At 38.3% G+C, this 16,650-nt stretch overlaps 1 protein-coding gene across 2 annotated transcripts in view; it reads left to right on the top strand.

Moving 5' to 3' along the window:
• The window catches only part of TBC1D23 (TBC1 domain family member 23), a 30,128-nt gene extending 15,214 nt beyond the window's left edge, over positions 1-14,914 (top strand). Inside the window, exons 8-19 of one of the 2 annotated variants that reach the window (XM_054163588.1) lie at positions 271-374; positions 1,101-1,223; positions 1,982-2,074; positions 2,854-3,024; positions 3,243-3,285; positions 3,998-4,107; positions 4,739-4,881; positions 6,044-6,088; positions 9,982-10,070; positions 12,139-12,274; positions 13,818-14,012; positions 14,645-14,914. In XM_054163588.1, coding sequence (XP_054019563.1) covers positions 271-374; positions 1,101-1,223; positions 1,982-2,074; positions 2,854-3,024; positions 3,243-3,285; positions 3,998-4,107; positions 4,739-4,881; positions 6,044-6,088; positions 9,982-10,070; positions 12,139-12,274; positions 13,818-14,012; positions 14,645-14,726 — 1,334 coding nt within the window. In that variant the 3' untranslated portion in view covers positions 14,727-14,914. The remainder of the gene's footprint in view (positions 1-270; positions 375-1,100; positions 1,224-1,981; positions 2,075-2,853; positions 3,025-3,242; positions 3,286-3,997; positions 4,108-4,738; positions 4,882-6,043; positions 6,089-9,981; positions 10,071-12,138; positions 12,275-13,817; positions 14,013-14,644) is intronic. The other variant, XM_054163589.1, reaches the window with a different exon arrangement.
• The last annotated feature ends 1,736 nt before the right edge of the window (positions 14,915-16,650 follow it).

Below are 16,650 nucleotides of genomic sequence, written 5' to 3'. Positions count from 1 at the left end.
AAGGAAAGCTAAAACTTTATGGAGGTAAGAATGTAGTAAAAAGTAATTTGGTTAAAGGTTTGGAAATGGCATGTATGTCCTATGGATAACAAATATTTTCTGTATCTTCTATTTCCACCTGGAGAGTGAATCAACATTCATGGTTAGTCAACAAACTCAATTGTACTGTGCCTTATTAAAAATAAGTTGGTTTATGATGTTGAAAAGATGTATGGTACTTGTTCTCTTTGTCTGAAGTAATGGTGTAATTGTGTTGTTTATATATCTCAGAATTCTTAGAAACATCACCAGCCAATCTCAATTTAGAGGATATAGAAGACCTCTTCTCCTTGGCGCAGTATTACTGTAGCAAAACTCCAGCTTCCTTCAGGAAGGTAATGATTTTGAAATTCTCTTTTTGGTGAATATTTAAGCTCCTGCTGACAGTAACTTTAGATATTTCATTGTGATGAGATCTTAAGCTATTTTTTCATGATGTTACTCTGGTGCTATTTACTGTTAGAATCTTTGAAAGCTAAGAAGGTTAAGTGAAACATGTTAAAGAGAAGCTTCCTTGCAAATGTTCTTCACTTCATGACTGGTGACATTCTGGAAACTAGGTTCTTGTAAGAATGGATGAAGCAAAAATGCTATACTGACACAACCACATTGTAGTAAACTGCAGAGGATTTCTAGCTGTACCTGCAACAGCAAACAGGAAAAAGTCACTTACTAGAAACAAAGCTATCATCACCTCTGCTGTTCCTGCAGTTGTTCCTTACTCAAGATAGCCAATTTCAGTGAATTCATGAAATAAAAGTAATTGATAGTCATTACCTTTGGCTTCTGTGTACTTTGTCTGGTGGACATAGACAGGTGTGTGAGTTTTGGGGGCGAGAGGAGCAACCAAAAAGAGGTATTTCATGGATTGATGATGCCATGATTTTCAGAAAGCATTTCAGTTAATCAAAAATTTGATGACTGCATGCATAAGATATGCATGTATTGGGCTTAATGTTTAAGATATGGTGGATGTAGTTTTTCCTTAACTTTCACATCTAAAAGCAGTGCCTACAGTTAACTTCTTTCTTTTTTGTTTCCCCTCCTTCTTGCTTTATTAGGACAACCACAGTCTCTTTGGCAGCAGCTTGCTGGGCCTCAAAGATGATGATACAGACTTGAGCCAGGCTCTGTGCCTGGCAGTTTCTGTGTCTGAGATTCTTCAAGCAAATCAACAGCAAGGAGTCAGTATACTGATTTTTTTTTTTTTAAGTTTTTTTTTTCCCTGCAATTTTATAGAAAGGGGAAAGAATTGCTACTTTGTGTATATAGCAGAAATATTTTTATGTGCTAGCAGCAGAAGTAAATGTTTGCTATTTTAAGACAATTTTCTTGCTTTGACATTGTCTCCATTGTAAATGACTTACTGATTGCAGTGCATTTGTGCTGTGGTAACTAGAGCTACAGCACTGAGAGCTTGATACAGCTGAATTGAATCTGAGGAGTGGGAGCTTCAAAGAAGGATCTCAGTAGTTTGAATTCCTTTCTAAATACAGCTACTGTGAAGGAAAATTTAAAAACAGCTACTTAGTATCTTTGAGAACAATCCATTATGAAATAGCTCTTTTATCAATGAAAGGTTTAAACAACAACAAAAATGTATCTAGGCTATTTCTGTATTGGTTAATTGCAGGCATACTGAGATGCAGGGACTTCACTTAAATTATTTAAGGCCAATATATGAATAATAGTGTAGCTAGATTACAGTGTTTCTGATTGATTACTGGCTTTTTCATAGAATCATTCAGCTGATGTGTTAGTGGGAAATCACTATTAAAATACTGTAGAATTTCAAATTAATCAAATAAGATTTCCCAATACCTGTTAGCACTTTCAGGGGTTGCTGTAGTATTTGGATTAGTATGAAAATACAATTATGTGCTTTCCCATCAATAATTATACTAATTAAAAAATTTTAATAAGAAAAGTCTTTCTCTTTCAGGAAGGAGTAAGGTTCTTTGTAGTGGACTGTCGTCCTGCAGAGCAATACAATGCTGGGCATTTATCAACAGCATTTCATCTGGACTCAGATTTGGTTTGTATGCTTTTTGTTTCTTTACTGATTTTTGGATCCTAATAGGAGAGAAGAATGTCTGTCTTGAAAAATAAACTCTTGCTTCTGGACTGCAGTGTCTGTGTGATGAAGTTTCAAAATTCAGGTTCTCTGAAGGACATTTGAGAAACTCTTTTTGCTGAGAAGTTTAGCCATTAGTGATATTAGAATCTGGGACTCCACTTTGTTGCCTCTCGAATGAAAATGATACTCAGTATTTGTGCAAGTGTAATTATATAAGAGAGAAAAGGAAGCTGAGAGAAGACCTTCATGCTCTCTACAGTTGCCTGAAAGGAGGTTGTTAGCAAGTTGAGTTCACTCTCTTCTCCCAAGTAACAAGCAAGGGGACAAGAGGAAATGGCCTTAAGTTGCACCACGGGAGGTTTAGGCTGGATATTAGGAAAAGCTCCTTCACAAAAAGGGTTGTAAGGCACTGGAACATGCTGCCCAGGGAAGTGGTTGAGACACTGTCCCTGGGGGGTATTTAAAAGACTTGTAGCTATGTCACTTAAGGACATGGTTTAGTGGTGGAGAATTGACAGTTTTAAGATTTACATTTTGACTCAATCTTAAGGGTCTTCTCTAACCTAAATGATTTCATGATTCTAGGAGATGGTCTTCTGGGTTTTAGCCTAGATGGAAAATTATTTAGGGTGGGTGTCCTTCTGCTAGCCTTTATAGAGCATTTTTAAAGTTTTTATCCTTTATCAAGTTGTGTTACTGTATATTGGTGTCAATCAGCACTTTTGTTTGTTCCACAGATGCTTCAAAACCCATCAGAATTTGCACAGTCAGTAAAGTCCCTGTTAGAAGCACAAAAGCAATCTATTGAGTCTGGTTCCATAGCTGGTGGGGAACATCTCTGCTTCATGGGAAGTGGTAGGGAAGAAGAAGATATGTATATGAACATGGTGCTAGCACATTTCTTACAGGTACAACTAAATTGCTGTTGACTTTAATAGCTTTTTAAAATAGCTATAAGTGTATATGTACATACTATTGATACTAAATCACAAATTATTTTCCCCATAAAATCTTAATCTTACTCCAGTTTAGAGGTTTTGTGAAATTTACCTGTGTTTCATTGATGTGCTTGCAAAATTTATTCCAGAGATATTTCCTTCAACCAAATACATCTTTTCTGTTGCAGAAAAACAAGGAGTATGTAAGCATTGCCAAAGGAGGATTTATGGGTAAGGTTGTTAATAATGAGCTTTGGCTTGAGGAAACTTGGTATCTTAACTCAGTTGATACTTTTATTAGGCTGTGGCTGTAAATCAACTAAATTAGTAACAAATAGGTCTTATTTGTTAGGCTTTTGTTTTGTGTAAGTCAGCACTTGGTTGTGTAAATCACTGTTAACTGTTACGAGTTACCCATATATCAGAACGGTGAAAAATTAATACAGGAAATGTACAGGATGGGGAGAAAATGCCCTTTTTTTCCTAACTTATTGATGTTTAGCTTCTGAAGATTGCAGATCCATATGAAAATGCTACTTCCTAATTACTATCAATTGTTGCTGTGTTTTCATAAATGCTCAGTTCCTAATTCTTCAGTTTATGTTGCTGGAATTGGGCTCTACAACAGTGGAGAGATCTGTGCTACAACAGTGGAGAGAGATCTGTGCTGCACTAGTAGTCAATGTGTACAGTGTCATAAGAGCTATCTGTAGGATGATAGCAGAGATTTATTTTTAGTAGCTGCTGTATTTTAACTGCTTTCTTTACCAACATAAAGATTATGCTAATGCCTTTGTACTACTGAAAGGAAAGCCAGGAATGATTATAGGATTATCTGAATCTCTCTCTTTTATTAAATTGTTACTGATCAGTCTTGGAATATAGATCAACACACTAATTCCAGTGCAGTTCTGAACGTTTTTTACTAATGGCCTTTTAACAGCCCTCCAGCAGCACTTAGCAGATATCAATGTGGAAGGACCAGAAAATGGATATGGCCACTGGATTGCTAGCACCTCAGGCTCGAGAAGTAGCATAAACTCCTCTGTTGATGTAAGTGAATTTTACGCTGTGGTGATATAGTAGGGTGGGAGCCCCAGGTGTACTGAATTTTCTTCATATTCCTCATTCTATTCTGTAAAATGCATTAGTTAAGTCATGATTGCATTCAGTTGTGTATTTAGTTTCAAACCATAATCACCATCTAGTTGGAGAAAACCTAAACATGTTTATCCTCTTTGAGAAGAACTTGTAGAGAAGAACTTGCAGCAGAATGTATGTAATGAGCAATTCTTTTCCTGGCTCTTCTCCACTCTGGGAATGAATTAGTATGAAACTGGCATACAGTTTCATTGGAAAGCTCAAAATTATCTCTTTCCTACAGATGATATGTTGGGTGTAGAATTTAGCTTTTAATTTGAATACAACTTATCTATAATAGAATTCCTTGCTCTGGACTTTCATATCAGAGTACACAGTAATAAGATACGTGAAGCTTACTTTTGGATCACCTTTACCATAGATGCATATCTTCGATGCAACTCTAGAAGAATAGTTAATGCTGTGATTAATGCTCTGCTAAAAAGTAAATTACTATTTTGTAGTCTACTTCCTTTGTTAATAAACTAGAGATGACAGAAGATTGGGTTTGTATGATTAATTCTGAGAGGAATTACTTTTCCAGGGTGACTCTCCTAATGGTTCAAATGATGGAAAAGGAGTAAAGTCCCTGGTAAATAAAATGACAGTTGCTTTGAAGACTAAATCTGTGAATGTGAAAGAAAAAGTAATTAGTTTTATTGAAAATACATCTACTCCAGTGGACAGGTAAGTAATTTATCTCTTGGGAATCAGCAGTGAGGACTGACTTCCCATTTTGGGAGGTTGTTTTGTAAATAACTGTGCTAATTGCGGGAAAAAAGTTACATTCCGGTTTCAACTTTCAGACTTCTACCCCTATCCTCCTCACAATTTTATCATGACACAGTCATCCTACTGTGCTGCCTTAGTCTTGCAAAGCCAATGTGAAAATTTACCTAGAATTTGTCACTGCATGGTTAGTTTGACTGTATTGAGTCTAAAAGTCAGGAGTGGTTTCACTTTTATTTCAGTTCCTCCCCATCCTGATTCTAGTGGAATGGGTGAATGACAGAAAGATTCTGGATCAGATATTTTGTCGACTGGCTTTGTTCTATTTTATTTTGGGGTTTTGTGTTGGGTTCTTTTTTTCCCCTGTCCCACCTTGTCAAATTGATCTTAATTTTTCTTCAAGTAGTAATACACAGCTATTTTTCAAGCCCAGAATCCACTCTTTTCATTTTTGTATTCTTAAGCAGAGCTGGGAACAAGAATGTGCGAATTTGTTAAGACACTTACAAACTCAGAAGTCATCCTTCCAAGTACTTAACTAGATAAAAGAATAACAGCTTTCATCTATCAAAGCTTTAATTGAATATCCTGCTTCAGAGTTCCTTAAAACACAGCTGGTGGAGTTGCTTGTTTCTAAGACATTGGTATTCAAGAATCTTAACAGAGATAATCGTGTTGTTTGATAGCAAGATTTAAATCATGTTCCCAGACTAACAGTAGTGTTTTGTAGTCATTAATCAGAAGGTACAGGTTGTGGCTTTTTGTGTTTGGAAATGATTTTTTTCTAATTACTAATTTTCACAATGAGAGGCAAAAAAGTTGTAAATGGCACTTGGTAGCAGCATTTCTTGTGTCAAGAGTTTCAAGTAAGGCTTGTATGTGAGCCATACACAGCACGAAAAACGCATCTTGTAGTAGAATGTTTACAGCTATTTTTCTGCCTCCTGGCTAGATGTCATGAAGCATTTGCTTTGATTTATAAGCATCTTCCTCAAAGAAGATAGATTGCCAATATAGAGCATTTCAGTTATTTATCTAGATTTTTCCTTTAAACCTTTTTAAATTTGATTTTATTTTTATTTAATTATTTTGTTCTGTCCTCTGCCCCAATGTACTATAGAATACCTTTCAATATTCCCTGGCCAGACAGAGCAAGCCTGGAGCGGTAAGCTTGATAATTAAGCAGTATGACTAAAACCACCTTTGTTGTATTTAGCATGGCATCACAATATTTGTAAGCATTGGTTACACTGACAAAATTGCTTGCATTCTTATATGGGGGTTTGCATTTAGGTGTTGGGTTGGTTTTTTCAATAAAGCTATTGGGTTTTACAAGTACTGATCAGAGGACTAGAGGAAGAAAAAGAATGTACTGGCAGTGCTTTCTGCTCTTAGTTTCTACTTTTGTTTCTGTTCTTTTTCTTCCTATTGCTTTTTATGCAGTTTTTTTCCTTGTAAATTCCTTGTAAAATATACAAGGAATATGAAATCACTAGTAAAATATTTATCTATTTTATTAGTGACTTGTGCTAGTGAAAGATACCAGGAGCAGTTACTGAACAAATTATGGCTTAAAGTTTTAAGAAGAGAGACTACAGCTATGAAAAGGTTTTCTAAGGTCCTCATAAAGCACCATCAGAGCTTAAATATAGCAGGGAAGCCATACAGAAATATGGAATTTTTATGCTTCTTATCACATGGTAATAGAACATGCTGATGGAAACAGGGGTGCTCATTAGTGTGAAAAGTGCTGAGTTACTAAGTAAATGTGCCTTGCAGCTCTCCCTTGTTCACATAACTGAAGGATTCCATGCAAATGTGGAGTCCCTTCAAATTTGTTTCAGATTTATTGGCTTAGTTAGCTCAGAAATTAAAATTGTGAATTGTGATCATATAAAATTGCTTGTGATAAATGCAGGATAGCTCATAAGTAATCACTCTGGATGTATGTTAGGAACTCTCTAGCTTTTGACCCTCACAGACTGAAACGGGTGAACAATTTGTGCCTGAGGAACTTAATGAAGATTTAAAATGCTGTTTGGGTTTTCAGAGATTTCGCACCAATTCTTCTTTCAAGTAGCTTGCAAAGAATTTGGGATAGAAGTGGACCATAAGCATTACAGAATGGTAGTGTGTGAGCAAGACAAATAGCACTGTTAACCAGTATTTTATTTGTTTAAAAAAGAACAAAGTGGGACTCTGAATAGCACAGCAATTTTAAGAATATGGCAAGAAAGTCTTAAAACTCTCATTTAAAAGTTTTGGTGATTGTGTGTGATAGCTAAATGAGCCTTGAGTATCTATTTGTAACCAAGAATCATACTTTGGTTATTACACTTGCTCCTTTGACTCAGATATGCTCACACTGGGGATTACTAGACTAGTCTTAAAATTGCGGCTCTTAAAAACCTGGAATGGCATTCTTTTCTCATCCATTCAGTTAGATCCACATTGTGTTTCTCACAAATATATTGTACTTTTCACATTTGCCATTGAAAAGGTATTGCCTTGTGATGGCCTTCCATGCAAGTAGGTTAAAGGAAATCTATTTCTAGTTTAAGATCATGGAATGTCCTAGGTCATAGGGGACCCCAGAGATATCTTCTCCGATGTCCCTCATCTAGCCTGGCCTTGAACACCTCCAGGGAGGGGGCATCCACAACTTCTCTCAGCAACCTATTCCAGAGTCTCACCACCCTTGTACTGAAGAAGTTCTTCCTAAGAACTTCTTCCTAAGATCCAGTCTAACCTTACTCTCCCTCACCTTAAAACCAGTCCCCCTTGCCCTATTGCTAGAAACCTTTAGGAAAAGTCCCTCTCCAGCCTTCCTGTAGGTTCCCTTCCACTATTGGAAGGTAGCTATAAGGCCTCTTGGGAGTCTTCTCTACTCCAGGCTGAGCAACCTTAGTTCCCTAAACCTGTCCTCATAGCAGAGTTGCTTCTGCCCTTAAATCATCTTTGCAGCCTTCCTCTGGACTTACTCCAACAGTTCTATGTCCTCTGTATGATGGGGACACCACATGATGCAGTATTTGCGGTGGGGTCTCACAAGAACAGAGTGAAGGGGAAGAATCATGTCTCTTGACCTCCTGGCCACATTTTTATATGCTACCAGCTTTTTATAAAATAGCATTTTAATTTCTCTTATCTTGACTAACTTTGATCTGTAAGCACTAATGAGATCTTCTCTTAAATCCTCTTGTGTAATTTGACACTATTTAAATGTGCTTCTTCTCACTCAAAAGGTTTTGTATTACTAAAGCTTATTTACAAAACCCTCCATACTGAAGCACTGCCCTCTTGAATTGTCAGTGTCATTGATGCTTATAGTCTTAAGCACTAATGAGCATGTTTTTGTATGGGTTTTTTGTTTGTTTCATTGTAGAATGCACTTTTGTTTGACCATTTATTCATTTTTACTTACTTATTTCTTTGTTTTTGCTATTAAACATTTCCTTGTTTTGTCTACGTTTCTTAATTTTCCCCATAGAAAATGTGGGCTGCTTTATAACATTCAAATACTCTTTCAGATATGCATAAGTGCTGCTATATATTACTAAAGAGCTTGCCTCTCCATCTTGGTTCTACAGTACCATGTTAAGTGGAGGGCTTATGGTTTATAGGTAATATGAATGCACATTACGAGGAGAGGTTAGAGATTCTGAAATGGGGGAAAGAGATAGATGTGGTTTGGGTTTAGTTTTGTATCTTTAAAACCATAGAACTGTTGAGGTTAGAAGAGACCTTGGAGATCATAAAGTCGAACCACTCAGCTAGAGATCTCAATCGCACCACTACTGCTAAAGCACATCCCTCAGCACCACATCCATGCGTCTTTTAAATACCTGGAAGGATGGTGACTCCACCACCTCTCTGGGCAGCCTGTTCCAATGCCTGAAAACCCTTTCTGTGAAGACATTTTTCATAATATCCAACCTGAACTGCCCCTGCTGCAACTTGACACCATTTCCTCTTGGCTTATTACTTGTTGCATGTGAGAAGAGACAAACTCCCACCTCACTCCAACCTCCTTTGAGGTCACTGTAGAGGGCAATGAGGTCTCCCCTCAGCCTCCTCTTCTGAAGCCTACACAACCCCAGTTCTGTTAGCTGTTAAGACTTGTGTTCAAGGATCTTCACCAGCTTCACTGGCTATTTAGACCTGCTCCAGCACCTCAATATCTTTCTTGTGGTGAGTGGCCCAGAACTGAACACAGTTCTGAAAGGTGTGGCCTCACATGACAACTGTGACCATGTAATGACAGCGCTCTAAGCTGGAGCTTTAAAATAGCACAGAATTTGGAATGGTTATTGCCAAGTGTTATTATTCAGTTGTATTTGTGCCATTTAATACCTCCAGAAATAGATTTAAATGTGATTTTTTTGAGGTTAGTATCTATGGAGAAACCCCAGTGATGCTGGAATTTTAGCAGTAGGAATTGCTTAACCACAGATTTCGGGATTTGGCTGAAGAAAATGAAGGACAGGAAGTCAGAGTTCATGCTACAGGGAATGGTTTGAAGTCCTTAAGTTATTTTGCTTTGGGTTTCGTTGGTTGGTTTGTTGTGGGTTTTGGGGTTTTTTTTATGAATTAACAAGAAAGATGATCTTTCTGACACGGTAGTCTGCTTTCAGACATGTTTTTCCTCCATCCCAACTTGTCATCCCTGCAAAGGTGCCCTGACTATCCAGAAATATTTCTGTTTCATGCTAGAAACTCCATAGCACGCTGTCCGTTCTTAGGTCTTCAATGTGTTTTGTCATTTAAGTAGGTGATCAGAAGTTCTTTTTTAAACAAAACAGTAATTGTTTGTTCACTTTATTTTTTACAACAGTCAGGCTTGTCAAGTAGCTGAGCTACATGCTTTCACTAACCAAATTGCTTGATCTGTCAGTCACACCTTCCTTGCAGGCAGCTTCATGAAATTCTCTTGTCCTTCTCATATGCACACTTGTTTGCATTTTGCTAATACGTTATTGTAGGAGTCAGACCATCAGTTTGAAAGTTACTTTTCTTCTTCCATCCCATATCCTCTCCTGCCCTTTTTATTGCCAACAGACATGTCAGCAGCAGTGACAGAGTGGGAAAACCCTACCGTGGTGTGAAACCAGTGTTCAGCATAGCAGATGAAGAAGAATATGATACTGGTAAGGAGATGATCTTCCTCTTACCTAGATCAGCTTATTTAGACAATGTTATTAAAGTTTGTCTAAATCATAGGTGTCTTTTACATCTTTGTCTTGCAACGTGACATTTTTCTAACTATTATCATTTATCACAGCTTTTAATGCTGGTGCCTAGGACCAACCAAGAAACACCTTCAAATATACCATATTTATTACACTTAAATTTTTGTTGTTGTTGTGACAGGCACTGAACAGCCAAGAGGATTCAATGGAAACAGATTTATTGGGCTGTTTATGTTTGCTTGTTATTTCTATAGTGAAGATCTGTGTTTCTTCACTGGCTTTGTACACGTAGACCTGCAATTATACCTCTGCTCTGGCAGTAAGCAAAATATAAAGGGCCATCTTTGGCTGCCAGATCTCAGGTTGAATCTATAGTATTGGCAGTTAGTATACTGATCTGAATTTCTGAACATATATTTGGAAGTAGGCTTACAATGGTTAATATGTGCACACCTCTCCAGTGTTTTGGACCTTGTTTTTTAGCATCAAATCTATTAACAGTTGATTTGTCTCGATATGCATGCTGTAGGCAAAAAAAAAAAAAACCATGCAATTTTTTTATCTAGTTGAAATATTACAGGTAAAACTGGAACACCACCCTTGTCACAAAGGATATTTTTAGAGATCTGTACTAACATTAGAATAGTGCAGACCTACTACTGTCCTGGTTTTGTTCTGGTAGTATTACCTCACACCCAACCGTCACTATCTCAGTAGCAACCATTCTGCAACCAAAAGGCACACTTACCTTCACAGAACCATGAATAGTTTGGGTTGGAAGGGACCTTACAGATCATCTAGTTCCAGCCTCCTCACCATGGGTAGGGACACCTTCTACTAGACCTCAAGGCCTCATCCAGCCTGATGTTGAACTGGGCAACCTGTTCCAGTGTCTCACCACCCTCAAATAAATAATTTCTTCCTAATATTAAGTCAAACCTTCTTCCAGCTTAAAGCCATTCCCTGTAAAGAACCTTCTCATCTCCAGTCTGAACAGACCCAGCCATCCCAGCCTGTCTTCACAGGAAAGGTGCTCCAGCTCTGTGATCATCTTTGTGGCCCTCTTCTGGACCTGTTCAATGTCCATCTTATTTTAGGGGTACAAGAACTGGACACAGCCCTTCAGATGGGGTCTTACAAGAGCAGAGTGCGGGGGGAGAGTTACCTCGTTCATCCTGCTGGTTTTCCAAGCAAGAAACAAATAACTAAGAATCTTTGACCTGAAAAAAAACAAAACAACAAAACAAAAAAAGCATTTAAGAAGATTAATGAAAGACATTCATGGAGTCGTTTAAATAAGATTAATGACAAACAGTTGATAAGCCTGCTATAAGAACTGGAACAGAGTGAAATGAAGCTGTAATGCTAACAAGATGCTACTCCAAATGTGATGTAATTAAGTTTTCACAGTTCTTTGAGCATCCATAATAGTGTTTGGAAAAGTCTTTGGATTCAGGAAACCATATTATTAAAGATGAATTGGTGGAACATATTTTGAATAAAGGTTGCTTGCTAATTTCTATTTACATTTGCTTTTAAAAGCAAATGTATTAGACTTGGCAAGTGAGTGGAATCACTGCAATGACTTGAACAAGCAAAGCCAATGCATATGAAGTGAAATATTTTGATACAGAAGAATGCAAAAAGTGAACTTCTTTCTGTATAATTGTTTTTGCAAAACTTTAGTAATTGAGGTTTTTTTATAGTACATCATTGCAGAGTTGCTGTAATAACTGCAACCTACTCTAGATGGCCCTGCTGGAATAGGAGAGTTGGACCAGTTAACTACCAGCAGTATCTTCTGTCTTCAGTGGTTCTGTGAAATGAGAATGGGTTTTCCCTATTCCTTTCAATTCACTGAAAAAGTACTTAAGTTAAAACCTTTTTAAAAGAGTGGCTATAATTCTGAATTATATAGTTTATATTATAGTTTAACAAAATGTACAAAACTGGCTTTGAAAAAGGTGTGTTTGTCTATTTATTTGCTTGTGTATTTTATTTGCTACCACCTCTCCCTTCAAAACAGATGAAATTGACAGCTCCTCAATGTCAGATGATGATCGAAAAGAGGTTGTCAACATCCAGACATGGATAAATAAACCTGATGTGAAGTATAACTTCCCCTGCAACGAAGTAAAAGAAAATGGACATATGTTTCCCAGGTACTGGAATTAGTCCTAAGCTTAATGAAAATGTCTGTATTGATACCTATTTTTAAAAAAGCAACCCAAAACATTGGGCAATTGGGTTATTTTTTATATTAAACTAGGGAATGAAGGTGCCAGACTACCTGGAACAAAATGGTACTATAGATTCATAGATTCCCAGAATGGTTTGGGTTGGAAGGGACCTTAAAGATCATCTAGTTCCACCCCCCTGCCATGGGCAGGGACACCTCCCACTAGACCAGGCTGCTCAAGGCCTCACCCAACCTGGCCTTGAACATCTCCAAGGGGTAGGCATCCACAGCCTCCCTGAGATAATTTTAAAAAGCAAGGACATTCCAGCATGAGAAGACCCTGATGAAAACACTATTTTTACCCCGTCTGCATGTCCAGCCATACGTGGGCCTGCAGCATGCATTCGCACACAGAGCTCTCGTGGCTTTGCCCTGAATTAAGCATTTGCAGGAGGTTTTTGTCATGAGTAACTGATGGATAGTGTATGATTGCATTCTTTTATTTGCAGCATTATGCAATGTTAATTATGTGCAAAGCCTAGTAAGAAGTTTGGCTTTGCAAAACAAGGTAGTATAAAAAAAATTGTTTTAGTAGACAGGCTTATTTTTTCAAGTCCAAATAGACCCAAATAGCTGTGGCTCCAGTTTTTGTGTGCTTGTCTTTGTGCCTTGTACTATACATCCATCTTGCCCCTAAGATTCATTGGCCTTATTCATTCTGCAAGAGCATAACATGATGCTTACAATATTTTGGTTTCCCCAAGGAGTACAAATCTTGTTGAATGTGGGTAACAAAAAACTACGCTGGGCTTTCTCTTCCATCATGGTCTTTTCTTTGCTTTATTGTTAATATTATTTTCCCACTAGATTTATTTTATTTAGTGTATGATCAGTAGTCTGTCACAGTGTTATTTCTCAAACTGAATCTGAGCTCAGTTAGTGTGTTCCCACCTGTCATTGAACCATGCATTTCTTCCATGAAGAAGGCAAAAGTGGGTCTTGAACTGAGCTGGCAGATCAGTGTTTCCATATTAATGCTTGTGACTGACAATCATGGAGTGCCAATGTGTCCTTTTAGCTTAGGTCTGATGCTCCACATGTAGAGTTGTTGCTCTGTAGGTGGAGGGATGGGTTTTGGGGTGTAGTTGAAAGATCAGAGAGAGAGAGAGCCTGGAGGCATTTTCCCTGTTCTGTATGTGGTCTGACAAATTACTGGTGGTTGTGATCTTTGTTGATGGCATTCATGGCTGTTGTGTTGAGGTGATGCTAACTGCTTGGTCTGCCTTGGTCTGCTGTTAAGGAGGCTTGTTTTCAAAAATGGCTGTGATACAGTACTCAAGGAAAATGGGAAGTATTTGGTAGACCTTTCAAAAGTACAGATTTTTATAGTGTTAAAATAGCTTCATCGTTTTGGGAAGTGCTTAACCTAGCTCTCTCCATGTAGCTTATGTGTGGAATTTAGCTTTCTAAATACCTGATACTTAGTTCATTAGCAAATTTAATTTGTATTTTTCTTTTCTCTCAAGTCATCTCCTAGTAACAGCAACTCACATGTACTGTTTGAGAGAGATTCCATCACGAAAGGGACTGGCTTACATACAGTCTCGGCAGGCACTCAACTCTGTAGTCAAAATCACATCCAAGAAGAAACACCCAGAACTGATCACCTTTAAATATGGAAATAGCAATACTTCAGGCATAGAAATTTTGGCAGTTGAAAGGTAAGCCATCTCAGTAGGAGAGACAAACAGAAGGCTGGGAATCAGGGACATGCTGTGATTCTGGGAATTCTGGTGCTCTGTTTTCACAAGTGGGAAATGAGTTTCCTAGCTAATTAGCAAAATTGGTTTATGCCTGTTGCCTGCTTAGAATGAAATTAGTTTGGTAATAGGTTAGACAAAGGTAAATTGAAATGTGGCAGAAAACTTTGCTGCTTGTTGAACTGATCACCACCTTGCTGACTTCAGCAAATCCAGGAGATCATAAATAAACAATCTAGAATATCTATAAGAATCTTTAAATCCCTAAAACTGAGGACTGCCATGCTTCAGTTGGACAGTGTCTGTAGAGATCTTGAACTGTCTATCTATGCCATTAATGAAGACCTTTCCCTTTCCAGGGTGGCCTGTGAAGTGTTTCTAACAGTTCTAAGTTCATAAATGGATATGTTCATAAATGTTCATACTATAAGCAGGAAATAAATGTTATGTTCTCAGCAGTTTTTCAGTATATCCCCCCACTTCTTCATCCTTATTTGCAGCAGAGAAAAAATGAAACCAAGACTTATGGAAATGATACTCAATTTTATACTGAACTAATGATGGCTCTTTCTAATTTTTGTTTGTTTTTTAAGGTATTTGATTCCAAATGCAGGGGATGCTACCAAAGCCATAAAACAACAGATCATGAAAGTATTGGATGCCTTGGAGAGTTAATAAAAAAAGACTTTGTAGAGAGCAGTTTATAAAGAAGAAACAACCAAGATACTGTATGTGGACACAAGCTGACTGTTTCCTTACTGAATACTAACTTGAGAATTTTTCTGTTTGCTGATGGGAGTGCCTGAGTAGCAGGCCTAAGATAGGGTAAATTATTATCAATTTCTGAACAGGATTTTAAACCTTTTTTTTTAATTACTTTTTTTTGCTGTTGTTTTGAAGAAATGTTTATTATAATGGTCAGTTTGTTTTGGTTTTAATGCAGCCTTAATGTGAGTGATCTGCATCTTTGCAAGTAAAGATGCAGCTGGGTTCACATTAAATGTGTTAAAGGCATTAAAGCACTGTCAGGTATGGAGAAGCAGTTGAAAACGATGGGTTTTAAATTACTGTCACTTCAAAGTAAATTGGCTCACAGGATATTAGGGGTTGGAAGGGACCTCTGGAGATCGAGTCCAACATCCCTGCCAGAGCAGGACCATATAACCATACAATCTAGTGCAGATCACACAGGAATGCATTCAAAGAGGTCCTGAATGTCTCAGAAGGAGACTTTACAGCCCTTCTGGGGAGCCTGTTCCAGTGCTCTGTGACCCTCACAGTAAAGAAGTTCCTTCTCATGTTGAGGTGGAATTTCCTGTGCTGTAGTTTATATCCATTATCCTTTGTCTTATCACAGGCTGCAGCTGAGAAGAGCTTGTCCCCTCCTTCTTGACCCCAGTGCTCAGATATTTATAAACATTTATTAAATCCCCTCTCAGTTCTTCTCTTCTGCAGACTAAAAAGCCCCAGGCCTCTCAGCTCTCCTCATAGGACATATGCTCCAATCCCTTAATCATCCTGATAGCTCTCCACTGGACTCTGTTGAGTAGATCCCTGTCCCTCCTGAACTGGGGAGCCCTGAACTGGATGTTAGTATTCCAGGTGAGGTCTTACCACGGCAGAGCAGAGAGGGAGGAGAATCTCCCTTGATCTGCTGGACACACTCCTCTTAATGCACCCCAGGATACCGTTGGCACCATTGACCACCATTCTTTGGACTCAATTGTGTAACCACTTCCTAATCCATCTCACTGTCTTTTCTTCTATCCCATGCTTCCTGAGCTTGCTTACAGGGATGTTTTGGGAGACAGTGTCTAAAGCCTTGCTAAGGTCAAGGCTCCATTACCTACAGTCCATCGATTTGATTTTGCCTGCTGAGTAGTATCAAGGAATGATTAAAAGCTTAGGTTTCTGAGCAGCAGATAAAGATCTTAGAAATACTGGTTCATTTCACATTTAACAATGGTTAAGTCCAGCTGGGACTGCAGATAAATGGGAAATAAATGCAAGAGGTTTGTAAAATTAACTTCTTTAAGAATGCCCATCCACTGATAGGTCTACATAATTGGAATGGGTGGTAAAGGTATTCTTAAATACCAGAACCTCCTATGCACAATAAGCTCTTACTACAAGCTTCTGATTTTTGTTTTTTTAATGATGCAAAAGTTTACATTTCCTAGATTGAGACTGTTTCTATTGTAAGGATGAATGTGTGCATTGAAATTAATGCTTTGTGACAGAATATGACCATTGTGTAATGGGTTGGGGCAGATCCCCTCCCCACCACAGGCAGAAATAACGACTCAGACAAACGGCTTGCAAAAGTGATGAAAGTTTAAATAGAAAGCAGTGAACATTACAGAAAACCCAAAGCGCAGTGACAAAGAAAGATCCCAAAGCAAACCCAGAGGCATCCCATTCCCACCTGAGGGTACACCCGAGACCCTCAGGGCTCCTTCTTCCCCCTCCCTCTGCTGGGCTAGTCTCAGCTGGCCAGGCCTGAGACTGCCCATCCCCCTGTGGCCTTGGGCCTAATCAGGCCCATGGCCGGGAGATCTCTCCCCCAGTTACCAAGTCTCGGAGAGGGAAGGAAAGAGGA

This window comes from Dryobates pubescens, chromosome 8, assembly GCF_014839835.1.
Source record: "Dryobates pubescens isolate bDryPub1 chromosome 8, bDryPub1.pri, whole genome shotgun sequence".
Taxonomy (NCBI): Eukaryota; Metazoa; Chordata; class Aves; order Piciformes; family Picidae; genus Dryobates; species Dryobates pubescens.
The sequence above is the reverse complement of the archived record's forward strand: the minus strand, read 5'-3'. Positions and strand labels throughout refer to the sequence as shown.